The sequence below is a fragment of the Aythya fuligula genome, chromosome 1 (assembly GCF_009819795.1).
Source record: "Aythya fuligula isolate bAytFul2 chromosome 1, bAytFul2.pri, whole genome shotgun sequence".
In the NCBI taxonomy this organism is placed as follows: Eukaryota; Metazoa; Chordata; class Aves; order Anseriformes; family Anatidae; genus Aythya; species Aythya fuligula.
In genome coordinates, this window is record NC_045559.1 from 44,422,369 (window position 1) to 44,435,941 (window position 13,573).

Here is a 13,573-nt window from a genome sequence, read left to right on the forward strand (position 1 = left end):
ATGGTCCTGAAAAACTCCCGTCTGCCTTGCAGACAACCCCCAACGGCTCTTTTAAGAGCCACCCAACCTTTCATGAAAAGAGCTGAAACACTGTTTCTTACTATTTTATGTGGTTCTTGGTGTAACTTCCGCACTCCGGCACTACTGCTGCTGGCAGTCCCTCAGATAACGGTGCACACAGCTGCTTCCGCGTCCTTGTTCTCCGCGGGCGGCTCCGGCAGAGCGCGGTACCGCTCGCTGCAGCCCGACAGCGCGGGCGCGGTGCGAAAAAGCTCAAGGGCAGCTGCGGGGCGCCCCCCGGGTACGATCCCGGACCCGCTGTGCTTCGGGCAGCGCTCACCGCCCCGGCCCGTGGCGGGAGGCAGCTCTCGCAGGCACTGCTCTGTCCCTTGTCAGCCCGGGAGTTGCGCCGAGAGGGTGGGAGGGGGTGCGGGGGGCGCGCTCGAGGCCGCTCCCGCCCGCGCCCCCGGAGCTGTGCCCATTTCGAAAAGCCCGCGCTGCGCGTAGATTGGCTGCGCCTCTCGGGCTTTGCTGGTGCACGGGAGTTTTCGGGTTAAACAGACGCCCCGTCTCTAATCCGACAGGCGGGGTTTTACGTTCTTCCCGCAGAGGAAGAGGTTTATGAGCTTCCTGGTACGAGCCTGCTTCACAGCTGAGGGCTTTTTCACTCCCAGTCCATATCTGCGCCCCCCGGAAGTCGTAGGGTGAGGGGACTGCCGGCGGCACTGGGGTGTTCCTCGCCGCCCCTAGAGCTGCCCGCGTCCCCGCTCTCCGGTCTTTGTCCCTTAGAGCTGCTGGCCTGGATCTAGGGGCTCGTTTCGCCAGGGGAGGCGGCTACGGGCACTGTAGGAAACCGCGGGGGCCCGAAGCGTCCCCCGCCTGTCCCCCAACCTCGCTGCCCCCGCCTCTTCCTGGCGATTTGACCGTACCCTCCTCCCGCCGCCTTCACCGCATTCAAGGGATGCTTTCCCTCTCCTTAGCTGTGCCTGGGTGCTTGGTGGCAGGAGAAAGGAAAAGGGACGGGAAAGCTCTTTCCTCGCTTCTAGTCATGGCTCTGGTATCACTTTCCCCAGCGGAAGGAAGAATTTCGTAGATTTATCTGTTCAGCTCTCAGCAAAAACGGTTGATCTCAAGTCAGTAGCTCGTAAATCCAAAGTGATTAACCCAAAACGGGGTTCCTGCAATTTAGAGAAGAAATTGAGACGTGATTACTGTGTTGCTGAAATAAATAAATAAATAAATAAATAAATAAATAAATAAATAAATAAATAATGGACGTCCTAAGTCCTTGTGCTGAAACGTAATGAATACAAAATAGACCCTTCCCGATTTGTGGCTGAGGAAGGTGTCTTTAAATACATTTTCCTGAAACATTTCTCTTATGCTTCTTCTGCATGTCTACCTAGAATACAGCTGACATTTTGGCCCTTATTTGAAATTGCCTCTTCCCCTACATAACGTAGAAACCCACATACACATCACATTCTTTTTTTTCCTTTTTTTCTAAGATTCTTGGGCCGCGTCCCTGCATCCTGATAACTCAAATTCCTGAGCGGAGATGCGTGTGCCTTTGCAGTGTAGGTGTGCGTCTAACATGCTCTCGTGGTTACCATAAATGAAGGCTGTCGGGTGTCACACCAATTAATTTTAGAGGGTTTCACCCGACTGCTGGCACTGACTCGATGAGACTGGGTCCAATGCGATTCTCCAGCCACCTACACCTGGTTAAAAAGGAGTGGAATTTGACTGGGTACCGTCAAACAAAAAGCTGTGCAATGAGAGAGAATGGGGGCGGCGGTGGTGGGAAGGAACACGTAAAATCACAGGCCGAAAATGCATATTTTTCATAGATCAATGTTTTGTGATATCTTTATGGGAGGATACATTATATGAAGCCTTTCAGCTTGAAAGGAGGGGGGAATAAAAAATGTCCATGAGAGGGCAGCAAACACTCAATAATGGAAACATTTTTTTCATTTGTGATCCTTTTTAGCTTGAAAGCCAGCTACTTAATGTCGGTCGCCGAGATCTTTGATAAATACTGCTTGCAACAGTAATACCGCAGCAGATTTTCCACTCCAAAAGAAAGCAAAGTAAGAAGTAAATACACTCCCCCGAAGTATAAAAACAACTTGTTTTTCAGATCTTTAATCTTTCAGCCTCTTTAAAAAAATATCTAAATATGTGTTTATACTACCATAGGAATGGAAAATATTATGCAACTATTTCTCCAAAGAACACATTTAGTCATAAAAAAGAAACTAAAATGCAGTAAATAAAGATTAAACTCTCTCGTTTAATGTACATTTTTGTTGTTAGACTTTCATTGAAGGAACGCTCAGAAAAGGCAGGAAATAGAGATTATTCAAGGAGGAGGAAAAAAATCTTAGAAATGCTATTGGACAGATTTTGCTGCAAGACACACCATTAAAAAAACGAGGAGCAGCTTTTTTAAAAACTACATCCATATATAAGAATCAATGCTACTGGAAAATTAGTCGAAGAGGTTCAATTGCAATACAAACTACGTACCCATATTTTAAAATAAAAATTACAATTGAAAGAGAAATTTCAGAGTTGCAGTAACCAGGATACCCTTATATGATCGAGATTTTAGTTCCAACTCAGCGTGATGTAGCAGACTTGGGGGGGCGGGAAGAGGAAAAAGAAAAGCTTCTACAGGTATATCTTACCCGATACATTTCACAAGTCTCACGAATTTTTGTGCGATTGGGGCTCGCTAAACCACCGGCGGGAACATTCGGCGGGAGCGAGCCCCAGGCCCCGCCCTGTGCCGGCGCAGTCCCCAACCAGGTCGGCTCCCCCGCTATAAAGGGCGCGGCGCGGCAGCGGGCCGCTCACAGCTCGGCTCAGGCAGCAACAGCGGCACCATGTCCGGCAGAGGCAAGGGCGGGAAGGGGCTCGGCAAGGGGGGCGCCAAGCGGCACCGCAAGGTGCTGCGCGACAACATCCAGGGCATCACCAAGCCGGCCATCCGGCGCCTGGCGCGGCGCGGCGGCGTCAAGCGCATCTCGGGGCTCATCTACGAGGAGACGCGCGGCGTGCTCAAGGTCTTCCTGGAGAACGTGATCCGCGACGCCGTCACCTACACCGAGCACGCCAAGCGCAAGACGGTCACGGCCATGGACGTGGTCTACGCCCTCAAGCGCCAGGGACGCACCCTCTACGGCTTCGGTGGCTAAAGCGCGCAGGCAGCTGCTTCTCAGACCCTCTCGACACCCCAAAGGCTCTTTTAAGAGCCGCCCACCTTCTCTTCAGAAGAGCTGTGACATTGCATGTGTTCTTTGAAAGAGCTGTGTGTTAAACTTACTGCTTACTGGAGCCTTTCTTTGTATTGACAGTTACTGTTTCTGAAGAACTTACGGTAATGGCAGTTTCATCCATTTCCCAACGTTAATGGCAAAGTTGCTTGTGCTCTGTGAAAGCCTTATTAATTCCCCTGTGATTGCTGAGCACGCTGCCAAAATTTAGTGTGCTAATGAGACCAATGATTTCCTAATCACTTTTTTTTTTCATTTTCACAGACCTATGTGTAACCTGGAATACTATTCGATGTGTTATTCCTTAAAATGTTTTATATGTAAGTATAGGTTATCTGCATTTACAGGAAAAGGGAAGCTAATGGAAGAAAAGATGGAAGTTCCTCCCATATGAATGTTTCTTTTCTCATAACTTTTCTAAATAAATTTTCTTAACTGTAATCTGGTTTCAGTTCTATGTTAAATATTTTAAAAAGTCCTTTTCACGTGTAGTATTTAATGCAGATTTTTGGAAAAAAAAAATATATATATTTACAGTTTTCCCCCTCATGCACCTGGCAACACATCTTAATAAAAAATAATCCCCATCCATTATTTTATCAAAAGGAGAATTGTCCATAGGCTCCTGTCATTATGCAGTTCTCCCTCCCAATTCAGTTTTCAAGGAAGTATTAATGTTTTCTTCATTTCATCATAGATGAAGATCAAATGTAAAATAAATAAATAAATAAAAATCTTTTATACTTATATAAAAATACTGGTTACAAAAGTCGACTCAAATGGCTGTCAGTAGATGCTCGTGGTCATTTCTCTGTTTCTTACAGATTAAGTTCTCACCAGTGGAGTAGAGCCAAAAGAAATCAGTCTATTCCAAAGTGCTTTTCATTACACCAGAATGACCCTTGTCTAAAATTTCTCAGTCAAGAATTTAGCTGACAATGCTTATGATCTCTCATGTTGATTTCCTTTAGCAACAAGTAAATGACGTAAGAAAAGTAACTGAAAAGACTTATCTTCATTGTTACAGCTCGTAACATAATGAAAATTTGTAGCTGTGGTAAGTATAGGATTTCCTAGGCATTTGTCTCTGGGAAACTAGGGGATTTTTCTTCGAGGCTGTAAGGTTAGTGTGCCTGTTACTGTAAGAGGGGAGGATGTATAAAATAATAGTAGTAGTAGTATGATTATTATTATTATTATTCTGTAATCAGATCACCAAAAGAAACTATTAAGCTAATTTATATAAAACTGCATCTTCTTCGAGCCTCCACACGGCTCTTAATCTGTCAGGAACCCGGGAGAGAGGGAAAGCCAGAGAAGCAAAAGCGATGTCAGCGCTGTGTCTGAAATGCAGCCCCTCCGACCCCCGACCCCCTCCCCCACCCCGGTTCGAACACGGAGTGCGCCGGGACGGGGGGAGAAGGAGGAGGGGGGAGAGGGGCAGGCAGCGGCGCATCCGCCTTCCTTGAGCCCGGGCCGGGATCTCAAGGTACCCAATGAGGATAGCTCTCGTCTCGACCAATCAGCGATGGGCCGGCTCTATAAATAGCGATGCTCCGCAGGCAACTGCGGTGCCCTGGTCGCAGAGCCTGCTCGGTGAGTGTTAGGCGATGGCCCGCACAAAGCAGACGGCGCGTAAGTCGACGGGCGGGAAGGCGCCCCGCAAGCAGCTGGCCACCAAGGCGGCCCGCAAGAGCGCGCCGGCCACGGGCGGCGTGAAGAAGCCGCACCGCTACCGGCCCGGCACGGTGGCGCTGCGCGAGATCCGCCGCTACCAGAAGTCGACGGAGCTGCTGATCCGCAAGCTGCCCTTCCAGCGGCTGGTGCGCGAGATCGCGCAGGACTTCAAGACCGACCTGCGCTTCCAGAGCTCGGCCGTGATGGCGCTGCAGGAGGCGAGCGAGGCCTACCTGGTGGGGCTCTTCGAGGACACCAACCTGTGCGCCATCCACGCCAAGCGCGTCACCATCATGCCCAAGGACATCCAGCTCGCCCGCCGCATCCGCGGGGAGCGTGCCTGAGGCTCCTGACCCAGCCTCCCGGTCCTTGGTCCTCAACTTCATCCCTGCACCCTAAAGGCTCTTTTAAGAGCCACCACTTAACCACTCGAGAGAGCTGAGACACTGCCATACCCGATACTTGAATACGTGACAGTCTTTGAGTTCTTTCACGGTATTGTACATTTTAGACTGTTTTATAAGTACTATTAAACTTTGCTTTTTTTTAGTTTCCCCTCCCTGTGCTCTGCAGTTTATTATCAATACTCCAGAGGAAAAAAAAGTTTGTAAATGTTTCTCAGGAGTATCCTATTGGGTTTTTAAGTAAACGGTGGTATGTGCTGTTTTAGTTGAGGGGCTTGGAAAAAAATTTGTTTGGCTACACTGAATTAGAAATTGTGAGAAAATCAGCAAATGAGATATTCATTAAGCATGGTGAGAGCTATACCGTTCATTTAAAACAAACAAACAAAAAAAGATTGGCAGTATTATTGGCCCCTGCACGGGTTACTACAGTTAAGGAACATGGAAGGCAAGGTCAGTGTTAGTATATCGAAGATTAACATAACACTTTTTTTTTAAATTTTATTAATGTAATTGATACAAATGTACTGAGTCACTACTTACAAGAGGGTATAGTGTAAGACTTAAGACTTTATAAGGTATGTAAGAGTCCTACTTCCTTGTGCATCACGTGAATAAAATAAAAACACTAGTTAAGAAATCCTTATGTTAGGGATAATAGGAAACTGAAGCAAGTGAATTTATTTGCTCTTTTGTATTCTCAGTGTTGTTTGCCTGACTTGGAGAAATCCGGCTGGAGCACTGTAAAGCAGCGAGGCTGGGAAAAACAAGCTAGAAGCTGGAGGAGAATCTGGAGGATGCTCCTGGGAAAGGTTGCTGTCTCCTCCATCCGTCCCTCCCCCACCGCTCCGTTCTCCTCGCCCATGTCTCCCAACCCCCTCCCTCCCCCTGCCCTTCTCAAAGAGGAAGCACTGGCACAGGAGGAATATTTGTGGTTTTCATTCGGACCAAAAGATCTAGGGGAGGGGAAGCAGCTGCCAAGCCCTTGAGGCTTTGTTAGAGGCTTGTAGGAAACATCTTTGCATGGCTTTGAGAACTGAGGACAAGAGTTTGTATTTGATTCTAAAAAGAAGGTAGAGTCAGAAGAGAAATACAATGTGAGATCAACGTTTACTAGAATTTAGTTTGTTAGTGCAAGATTTTTGTAGGCAGGAAATTACAGTTGGCCTCTAGCTCACTTTCATTTTCCAGTTTATCTTGTCTAGTCTTGCAGTCTCTATCTGTTCAACATCTCAGAATAGTCACCATTTATTTTCATTCACAAATAAAACATTCAGATTACTGTGATTTTGATTCTTATGGCATCTTTTCCTCTGCCCTTGATCATACAGTCTGGCCTATCGAATATGCTGCTGTAAATGTTATCATCCAAACTGGTCTGAAATGAAATTGAACTATTTGAGGATGGCATCTGGGGAAACCTGCACTAAGTTTCACAGGGCGTTTCAGAAACACTACACAGGAGGTAAAACATGCTCGATACAGGAAATATTCTTAACGTTATTTTAGATATGAAAGGGATGGGGACTAGAAAACAGCAATGCTTTTTTTTTTTTTTTTTCTGTGAAGGTCACATGTAGGGTAGCAATACATACATACAGACATACATATTTTATATGTAGACATGAATGTCCATACACACACACACACACACACATATATATATATGTATACTTTTCCTTCACACAGTATCTATCATCTTTCTTTCCAAATTCCCTCTGTCTCAGAATGACCTGGATTTATCTTTTTCTTTTTTTTTTTTTTTTTTCTTCTCTGTGGTTCTGATCAGTTCTGCTGTATTGATAAAAGAAGTGAAAGAAGAAACTACTCTGTTTGCACAATAACACTTGCACAATAAGGGGTGAAAATTTGATTAAATGGAACTGCTTAAGCTAGAGTAATATAGACTGTGCCCATAAGTGTAAGTTAAAAGGAATTATTAACTATGTATCTGACTATACTCTAAGACTTTGGACAACAGGCTACATACTGTTTGTTCTTCTTGTTCCATGTTTGCAAGAGATTCGTTGCTGAAATGACTTAAGTTTGTAGCCAAGTACCACTTTGAGGTTAGAAAAGGTTAAACTGTCAAAGCAGGCAGCCTTGTTATGTATGAAATTAAATGAAGGGGAAGATAAAAGAGGGGAATAAAAATTACCTTGCTGCCTATGTACAGTGCCATGCTTGATCACAGAGTGGAGCCTGCATTGATAGTAGTCCATGGAGCTAATTGCTACAGCGAATGGGAAAATTTTTCATCATGACTGATGATTAGTTAATCTAATCCCAGGTCATGTATCTGCAGTATCTATCAAAACTGACCCAAAACGAATAGCTATGATGAGTTACAAAAGACAAAACTTGAAATAAAACAGTGCAGCATTTTTGTATTTATTTATATATTTTTTCTTCTGCCCAGTGAATATAAAATATGTTCTATAACAACCAAAATACAAGAAAGAAGTCAGGCTATGATTTTGACCCCTGATTTTTGAGAGAACGTGAAACTTCCAAATTATAAATTAAATATTACTTCTCACTTCATAATGTTACAATAATGAGAAATGTTTATGACATACCATAAAACCTCAATTCCAAAACCTGCCAATATTTTTTTTCTGTATCCTTTGAGTTTCTTTTACTTTGACTCAAAATGACATTAGAAATGTTATTACATTATTTACATGTAAATAGGGGTGAAATCTGTGGTTTATATATGTGTATATATACACACACACATATATCCTATTCTTAAGAAGTAAAAATCAAAAAACGGAGTAGCTCCTTTGTCCATTTCCTTTATGATTTGGTAACTTTTAATCCCTTTACTTCCTTTACAACCTAATCTCAAAATAAGGACAAAAAGATAAATGTGTTGGGCGAATTATTTTATTTGATTTCTTTATTAATTAGGGGGAGGGGAGATAGGGGGAAGCACAAGAAGGAAATCCACAACCTCATTCTGGGATGATTACTACAGTCAGTGTATGTTGCCATCTCCTTTTCTCATTTCTCGTTATCTCTGAGTGTTCTCTGGGACTGTAAGGCACAGCAAGTTATGTCTTAAGAATACTCTAAGTGCAACAGGTGACTGCTCTGACAGGGTAGCACTCTTAACTGCTAGCCCATGTTCAGTGCCATCCCAGGTTTAGTGTCATACCCCAGGTAATGAACTGGGAGCTTTCACAACTAAGGGAGAAGGAGAAGATGTTTTTCAAATTAACAGGAGAAATTCCTATTTCTCTGTTACAAATCCAAAGCCTCATATAAGACTTCTGAATGTATCAGTGAAGATTTGTGCAAAGGTAAGTGGGAGATGTTCTTACCTGAGAAAGCCATGTATACATACATCTATACTACCACAGCCTGCTATTTAATCCTAGAATTATAATACTGCTCAGTATTTTTCCCCAACTGCTTAAGAGTGCCTATCTTTTCATTAATACATATGGAAGCGCAAGTTCAAACAGATTATATATGTTGATTATTGGAAAAAAAAAAAAAAAAAAGTCTTCACTCTTAATATTTTTGTAAATCTCTTAATAAAAGAGAAATCGTCAGCACCTCAAAATACTTGGGAAATACATGAAATATCTTTATACAGGCACTAAGTTAACAAGAATCTGGAGGGCAGGGGTCTCAAACACAGTGCTGCAGTTTGGAAAAAGACCAAATATTTCGAGTTACTATTTCTAAAAACTACTTAAGAACAGTGCTACAGCTCTTTTTATTGTGCATGGAGTGGCTCTTAAAAGAGCCTTTGGGTCTGAGTGCAGCCTCCTCTGCCGCAGCAAAAGAGGTGGAAGGGCTGAGTCAGGAGCCTCAGGCGCGCTCCCCGCGGATGCGGCGGGCGAGCTGGATGTCCTTGGGCATGATGGTGACGCGCTTGGCGTGGATGGCGCACAGGTTGGTGTCCTCGAAGAGCCCCACCAGGTAGGCCTCGCTCGCCTCCTGCAGCGCCATCACGGCCGAGCTCTGGAAGCGCAGGTCGGTCTTGAAGTCCTGCGCGATCTCGCGCACCAGCCGCTGGAAGGGCAGCTTGCGGATCAGCAGCTCCGTCGACTTCTGGTAGCGGCGGATCTCGCGCAGCGCCACCGTGCCGGGCCGGTAGCGGTGCGGCTTCTTCACGCCGCCCGTGGCCGGCGCGCTCTTGCGGGCCGCCTTGGTGGCCAGCTGCTTGCGGGGCGCCTTCCCGCCCGTCGACTTACGCGCCGTCTGCTTTGTGCGGGCCATCGCCTGCCGATTGCTGAGCCGCCGCTTCCAAGGGGAGCCGTGCGATGGGCGAGCTGCGGCTCCGCGGCCGCTCTTATAGCGTGCCCCGCTCCTCGATTGGCTGGCAGGAATACTGCGGATTCATTGGGTGCTTTCAAATTCAAAAAGCCCGCCTCGAAAGCGCGCCTCTTCGCTAACCGGCCAGCGGCGCCTGCCCTCCCCCTCCTCGGAGTCGCCGCTGTTGCTTTCGGCCGCGTCTTTTCCTTAGGGATGGAGATCTCCACGTTGTATCTCCAAAATGGAGACTTGCAGAGGTCTGCGGGAAAGACGTTGTTACGCTTTCCCAACCACATGGTACGTTCGCGTTCCTTTTCTTTCAACTCACTTGCACCCGAGCTCTGAACATAAAGCGTGCTCCAGATTTTTCTCAACAGGAACCCTTACAACAGATCCTTTCATTAAGAGAACTTAGTCCTTGAGAAGTACAAATTAATACCGCATCGTGTGTGCTAGATGCTTTCCAACTGATATGAACTGTAAGATGCTCTAATCCAAGGAATGAGGTTTTGAACACAGAATTTCTTTTAGTATAGAGGGTACTATAAATCATGCTATAATAAGCACGCTTATTTCTGTGCTACGTTCCCCAGCCGGGAGGGATCCTGAAACGGGGACGGGTTTTTGAGCGAAATGAAGAGCGCTGATGAAAAGTGGATGCCCGGAACTGCTCAGGCTTCAACAGCTCCGCACTGAAAGAAGAGACGGTACAAGTTTTAATACACTTCACATACAGATCGTTTGAGATGATTTCTGAAAAAATACGTTCGGACACTTGGGGTCATTCCAGTATTTGCGTGCTTATGAGGTGTTCAGGGGACGAGCAGCTGTGGGCATGTCCCCTCCCCCTCCTCCAGCACCCCTCTCCCTCAGCACGCTTCCTTTTGCTGTAAGGCAGCACAGGGAACAACGTGATTTAAATATAAATAGCTGCCTACATCCGCTCTTTGTTTACTCAGCGTTTGAGAACAGCCCTGCAGAGGAGGCCCCTGCTGGGCGACGCAGACCTGCCCCCGGGCTGATCCAACAGCTCCAGCCTGGAGTAGTAAATTAAGGGGGGTTCACTTCTGATACCCGGCCTATTTTATTTTATCTTTCGGGAAATAAGCCAATCCTAACCTTAAGATTCCCGTTACACTGCCGAAGGGGAAATCAGTTACACAGTACATTCTCTTGTTCGCTTATCTGACTTAACAGAAGTCAAGCCACGAAACAACACAAAACTAGTAACTGGGTGCTTAAGTACGTCTCACTTAAGGCTGCCTAGGAAACAATGTATGACTGAACTTTAAAGAAACAAGGTATAGATAAGTGAAACTTCTTTTCACTACGTTTAAAGCAACACAGCTCCTTCTGAAGAGAAGGTGGGCGGCTCTTAAAAGAGCCTTTGGGGTGTCGAGAGGGTCTGAGAAGCAGCTGCCTGCGCGCTTTAGCCGCCGAAGCCGTAGAGGGTGCGTCCCTGGCGCTTGAGGGCGTAGACCACGTCCATGGCCGTGACCGTCTTGCGCTTGGCGTGCTCGGTGTAGGTGACGGCGTCGCGGATCACGTTCTCCAGGAAGACCTTGAGCACGCCGCGCGTCTCCTCGTAGATGAGCCCCGAGATGCGCTTGACGCCGCCGCGCCGCGCCAGGCGCCGGATGGCCGGCTTGGTGATGCCCTGGATGTTGTCGCGCAGCACCTTGCGGTGCCGCTTGGCGCCCCCCTTGCCGAGCCCCTTCCCGCCCTTGCCTCTGCCGGACATGGTGCCGCTGCTGCTGCCTGAGCCGAGCTGTGAGCGGCCCGCTGCCGCGCCGCGCCCTTTATAGCGGGGGAGCCGACCTGGTTGGGGACTGCGCCGGCACAGGGCAGGGTTCCCGCCGTTTTTGCTTTCTATTCTCTCTCACTGACTGAGATTTAAGTTACTTTGACCTCCTGTTAATTTCGTGCTGTTGTTCATTTACTGGTTTCTTTTGTTTATATTTCAGACTGATGAACTTTTCTTCAAAAGTTTTCATGTTTTGATATCCTGCCATACAGGCTTTGTTCTTTGGAGCTTTTTTCACAATATTTGTGCTGTCAGATTTTCTAAAATATTGTTTTTGCCTTTTGGTTTCCAGCTCTCGTTTCTAAAAAGGGGACTGTGATACTCTTTTCTCATGTTTACATAACTAAGTTTGAGTCTATATACACACATTAACCATAATACTGAATTGAATCTTTTCATTTATATATTTATATTTATGTTTATGTTTATATTTATGTTTATATTTATATTTATATTTATATTTTATGATCACCTTTATTTTGCTCATTTGCACTTACTAATGTGAGTTCTTTTTCTCTTATCTTTTACCATATTTCCATTGTTGTTATTGTTTTGATTTTTTTTCCTGCCTATCCAATATGCACTATCGCAGAAAAGCTGTATGCTAAAAAACAAGGGAATTATCTTTTTTTTTTTCTGTCTCCCTATGTGAACCATCCCTCACTAAAACCTTCTAATCAACTGCTATACTGCACCTAGTAGAAGCATTCACAGTTTTTATTTAAGCTGTACCAACTGTGCTTGCTCTTCCAGAGGTACCAAGTGATGTTGGTATACTCTTGTATAATCTAAATTGTAATATAATTAGGTATAATCTAAATTCCTGTAGATTTGCCATAGTCTTATTAATATCTCCTTTCTCTCCCTGGGAGGAGTTAACAGGCAATGTGAGTACAATACTGGGGCTTAAAATTAAATAAATAAAAATAAAAATGTTGCTTGCTTCAGTTCCTGTCAAGTCACAAAACAGTAAGCAAGCTTGGGCATTTTCTGCTGTTACTAACCTAAAGGAAGATTCTAGTACTGTGTAAGGTTTTTGTTTGTTTGATAGGTCGTACTGTCTTTACTTCACTTAGTAGTGCCTCGCTATCAACAGAACACAACATTTCAGAAGCCTTTCCCTTCTGCTCCCTGACACCAGCCAATACATAGTAGTGACAGTGCTCTTGCAAGAGCATTAAACATTTTTTGAATGTTTAGTACAAATGCATACTAAGGAAAGATTCACAGCAAGATGGAATCACGACAGATTGGATTTTGTGAGACAGAAGCAAATGATTCTGGTGTGCTGACAACACTTGCTATCCATCCATGTGATAGGTACTCTGGATTTTTTGGTTTCCATCTGTAAGATTTTGACTGCCACACTTATATTCTCTTTGTGTTGTTGCTTTGTTTGTTGTTTTTTTATTATTATTATTATTATTTTTTTTTTCACCCTCTAGTTAACTAATGTAGTTTTTCATATGTGTTTAAACTATAGCACTATTTGATAGGGCTGGAGGGTTTTATGTATGCATTGATAACTTCAGAGTAAGTAATTAGAATATACAGTTTTTAATTTAATCCTGAGCTTAAAAATAAAACTATTACTTTGGTGCTGATGCCATGGTAGATAGTCTGAAACACTTTTCAATTGGACTGAAAATACAAACTAAAGCAAACCAAAAACTGTCCTGTATGTTGTGCATGCATACCCCAAGATTCAGCCAAAACCACCACCAGGGGAGAGAAGTAAAGGAATTAAGTCTGGGGTGCAAAAGCTGGGAAAAAAAAAAAAAAAAAAAAAAAAAAAGGAAACCTTGAAGAAAATAGGGAGACTTGTAGTTTGTGTAGTCTTTCTACAGGTTACAAGCCTTCAGGAGTCCCAGGTAGGAGCCTTCAGAGGCCTGGACAGGACTGTTTGTGTTAGAATTACAAAAACACACTTTGTAGGGTATTTCTCACATACAGCAACATAACAGCTCTCAGGACTGAAGGTCATGGCCAGACTAGCATGCCTCTGGATTAGTAAATCTGGTGTGTCTACCTTGTAAAGAGAAGGCTTCCTATAGCCTATTCCCCACCTCACCATACACGAGCTGCATGCTAGCTGAAATATATAGGTCCCTCTTTCCCCTGCCACTACACTATTTAAT

At 44.9% G+C, this 13,573-nt stretch overlaps 2 protein-coding genes across 2 annotated transcripts; both read right to left on the reverse strand.

The window, feature by feature from the left end:
* Window positions 1-9,184: 9,184 nt before the first annotated feature.
* LOC116502366 (histone H3) lies at window positions 9,185-9,601 on the reverse strand. The gene has a single exon (XM_032208253.1). It carries the CDS (start codon window positions 9,593-9,595, stop codon window positions 9,185-9,187), a length of 411 nt encoding a protein of 136 aa, XP_032064144.1. The 5' UTR covers window positions 9,596-9,601.
* Window positions 9,602-10,990: 1,389 nt separating this feature from the next.
* LOC116502374 (histone H4) lies at window positions 10,991-11,381 on the reverse strand. Its single transcript, XM_032208261.1, has one exon. It carries the CDS (start codon window positions 11,370-11,372, stop codon window positions 11,061-11,063), a length of 312 nt encoding a protein of 103 aa, XP_032064152.1. The 5' UTR covers window positions 11,373-11,381; the 3' UTR covers window positions 10,991-11,060.
* Between the last annotated feature and the right edge of the window lie 2,192 nt (window positions 11,382-13,573).

What these genes read in the sequence shown, in the direction of transcription:
- LOC116502374 (XM_032208261.1), bottom strand. Translation starts at nt 11,372, where the DNA reads ATGTCCGGCAGAGGCAAGGGCGGGAAGGGGCTCGGCAAGGGGGGCGCC.
- LOC116502366 (XM_032208253.1), bottom strand. Translation starts at nt 9,595, where the DNA reads ATGGCCCGCACAAAGCAGACGGCGCGTAAGTCGACGGGCGGGAAGGCG.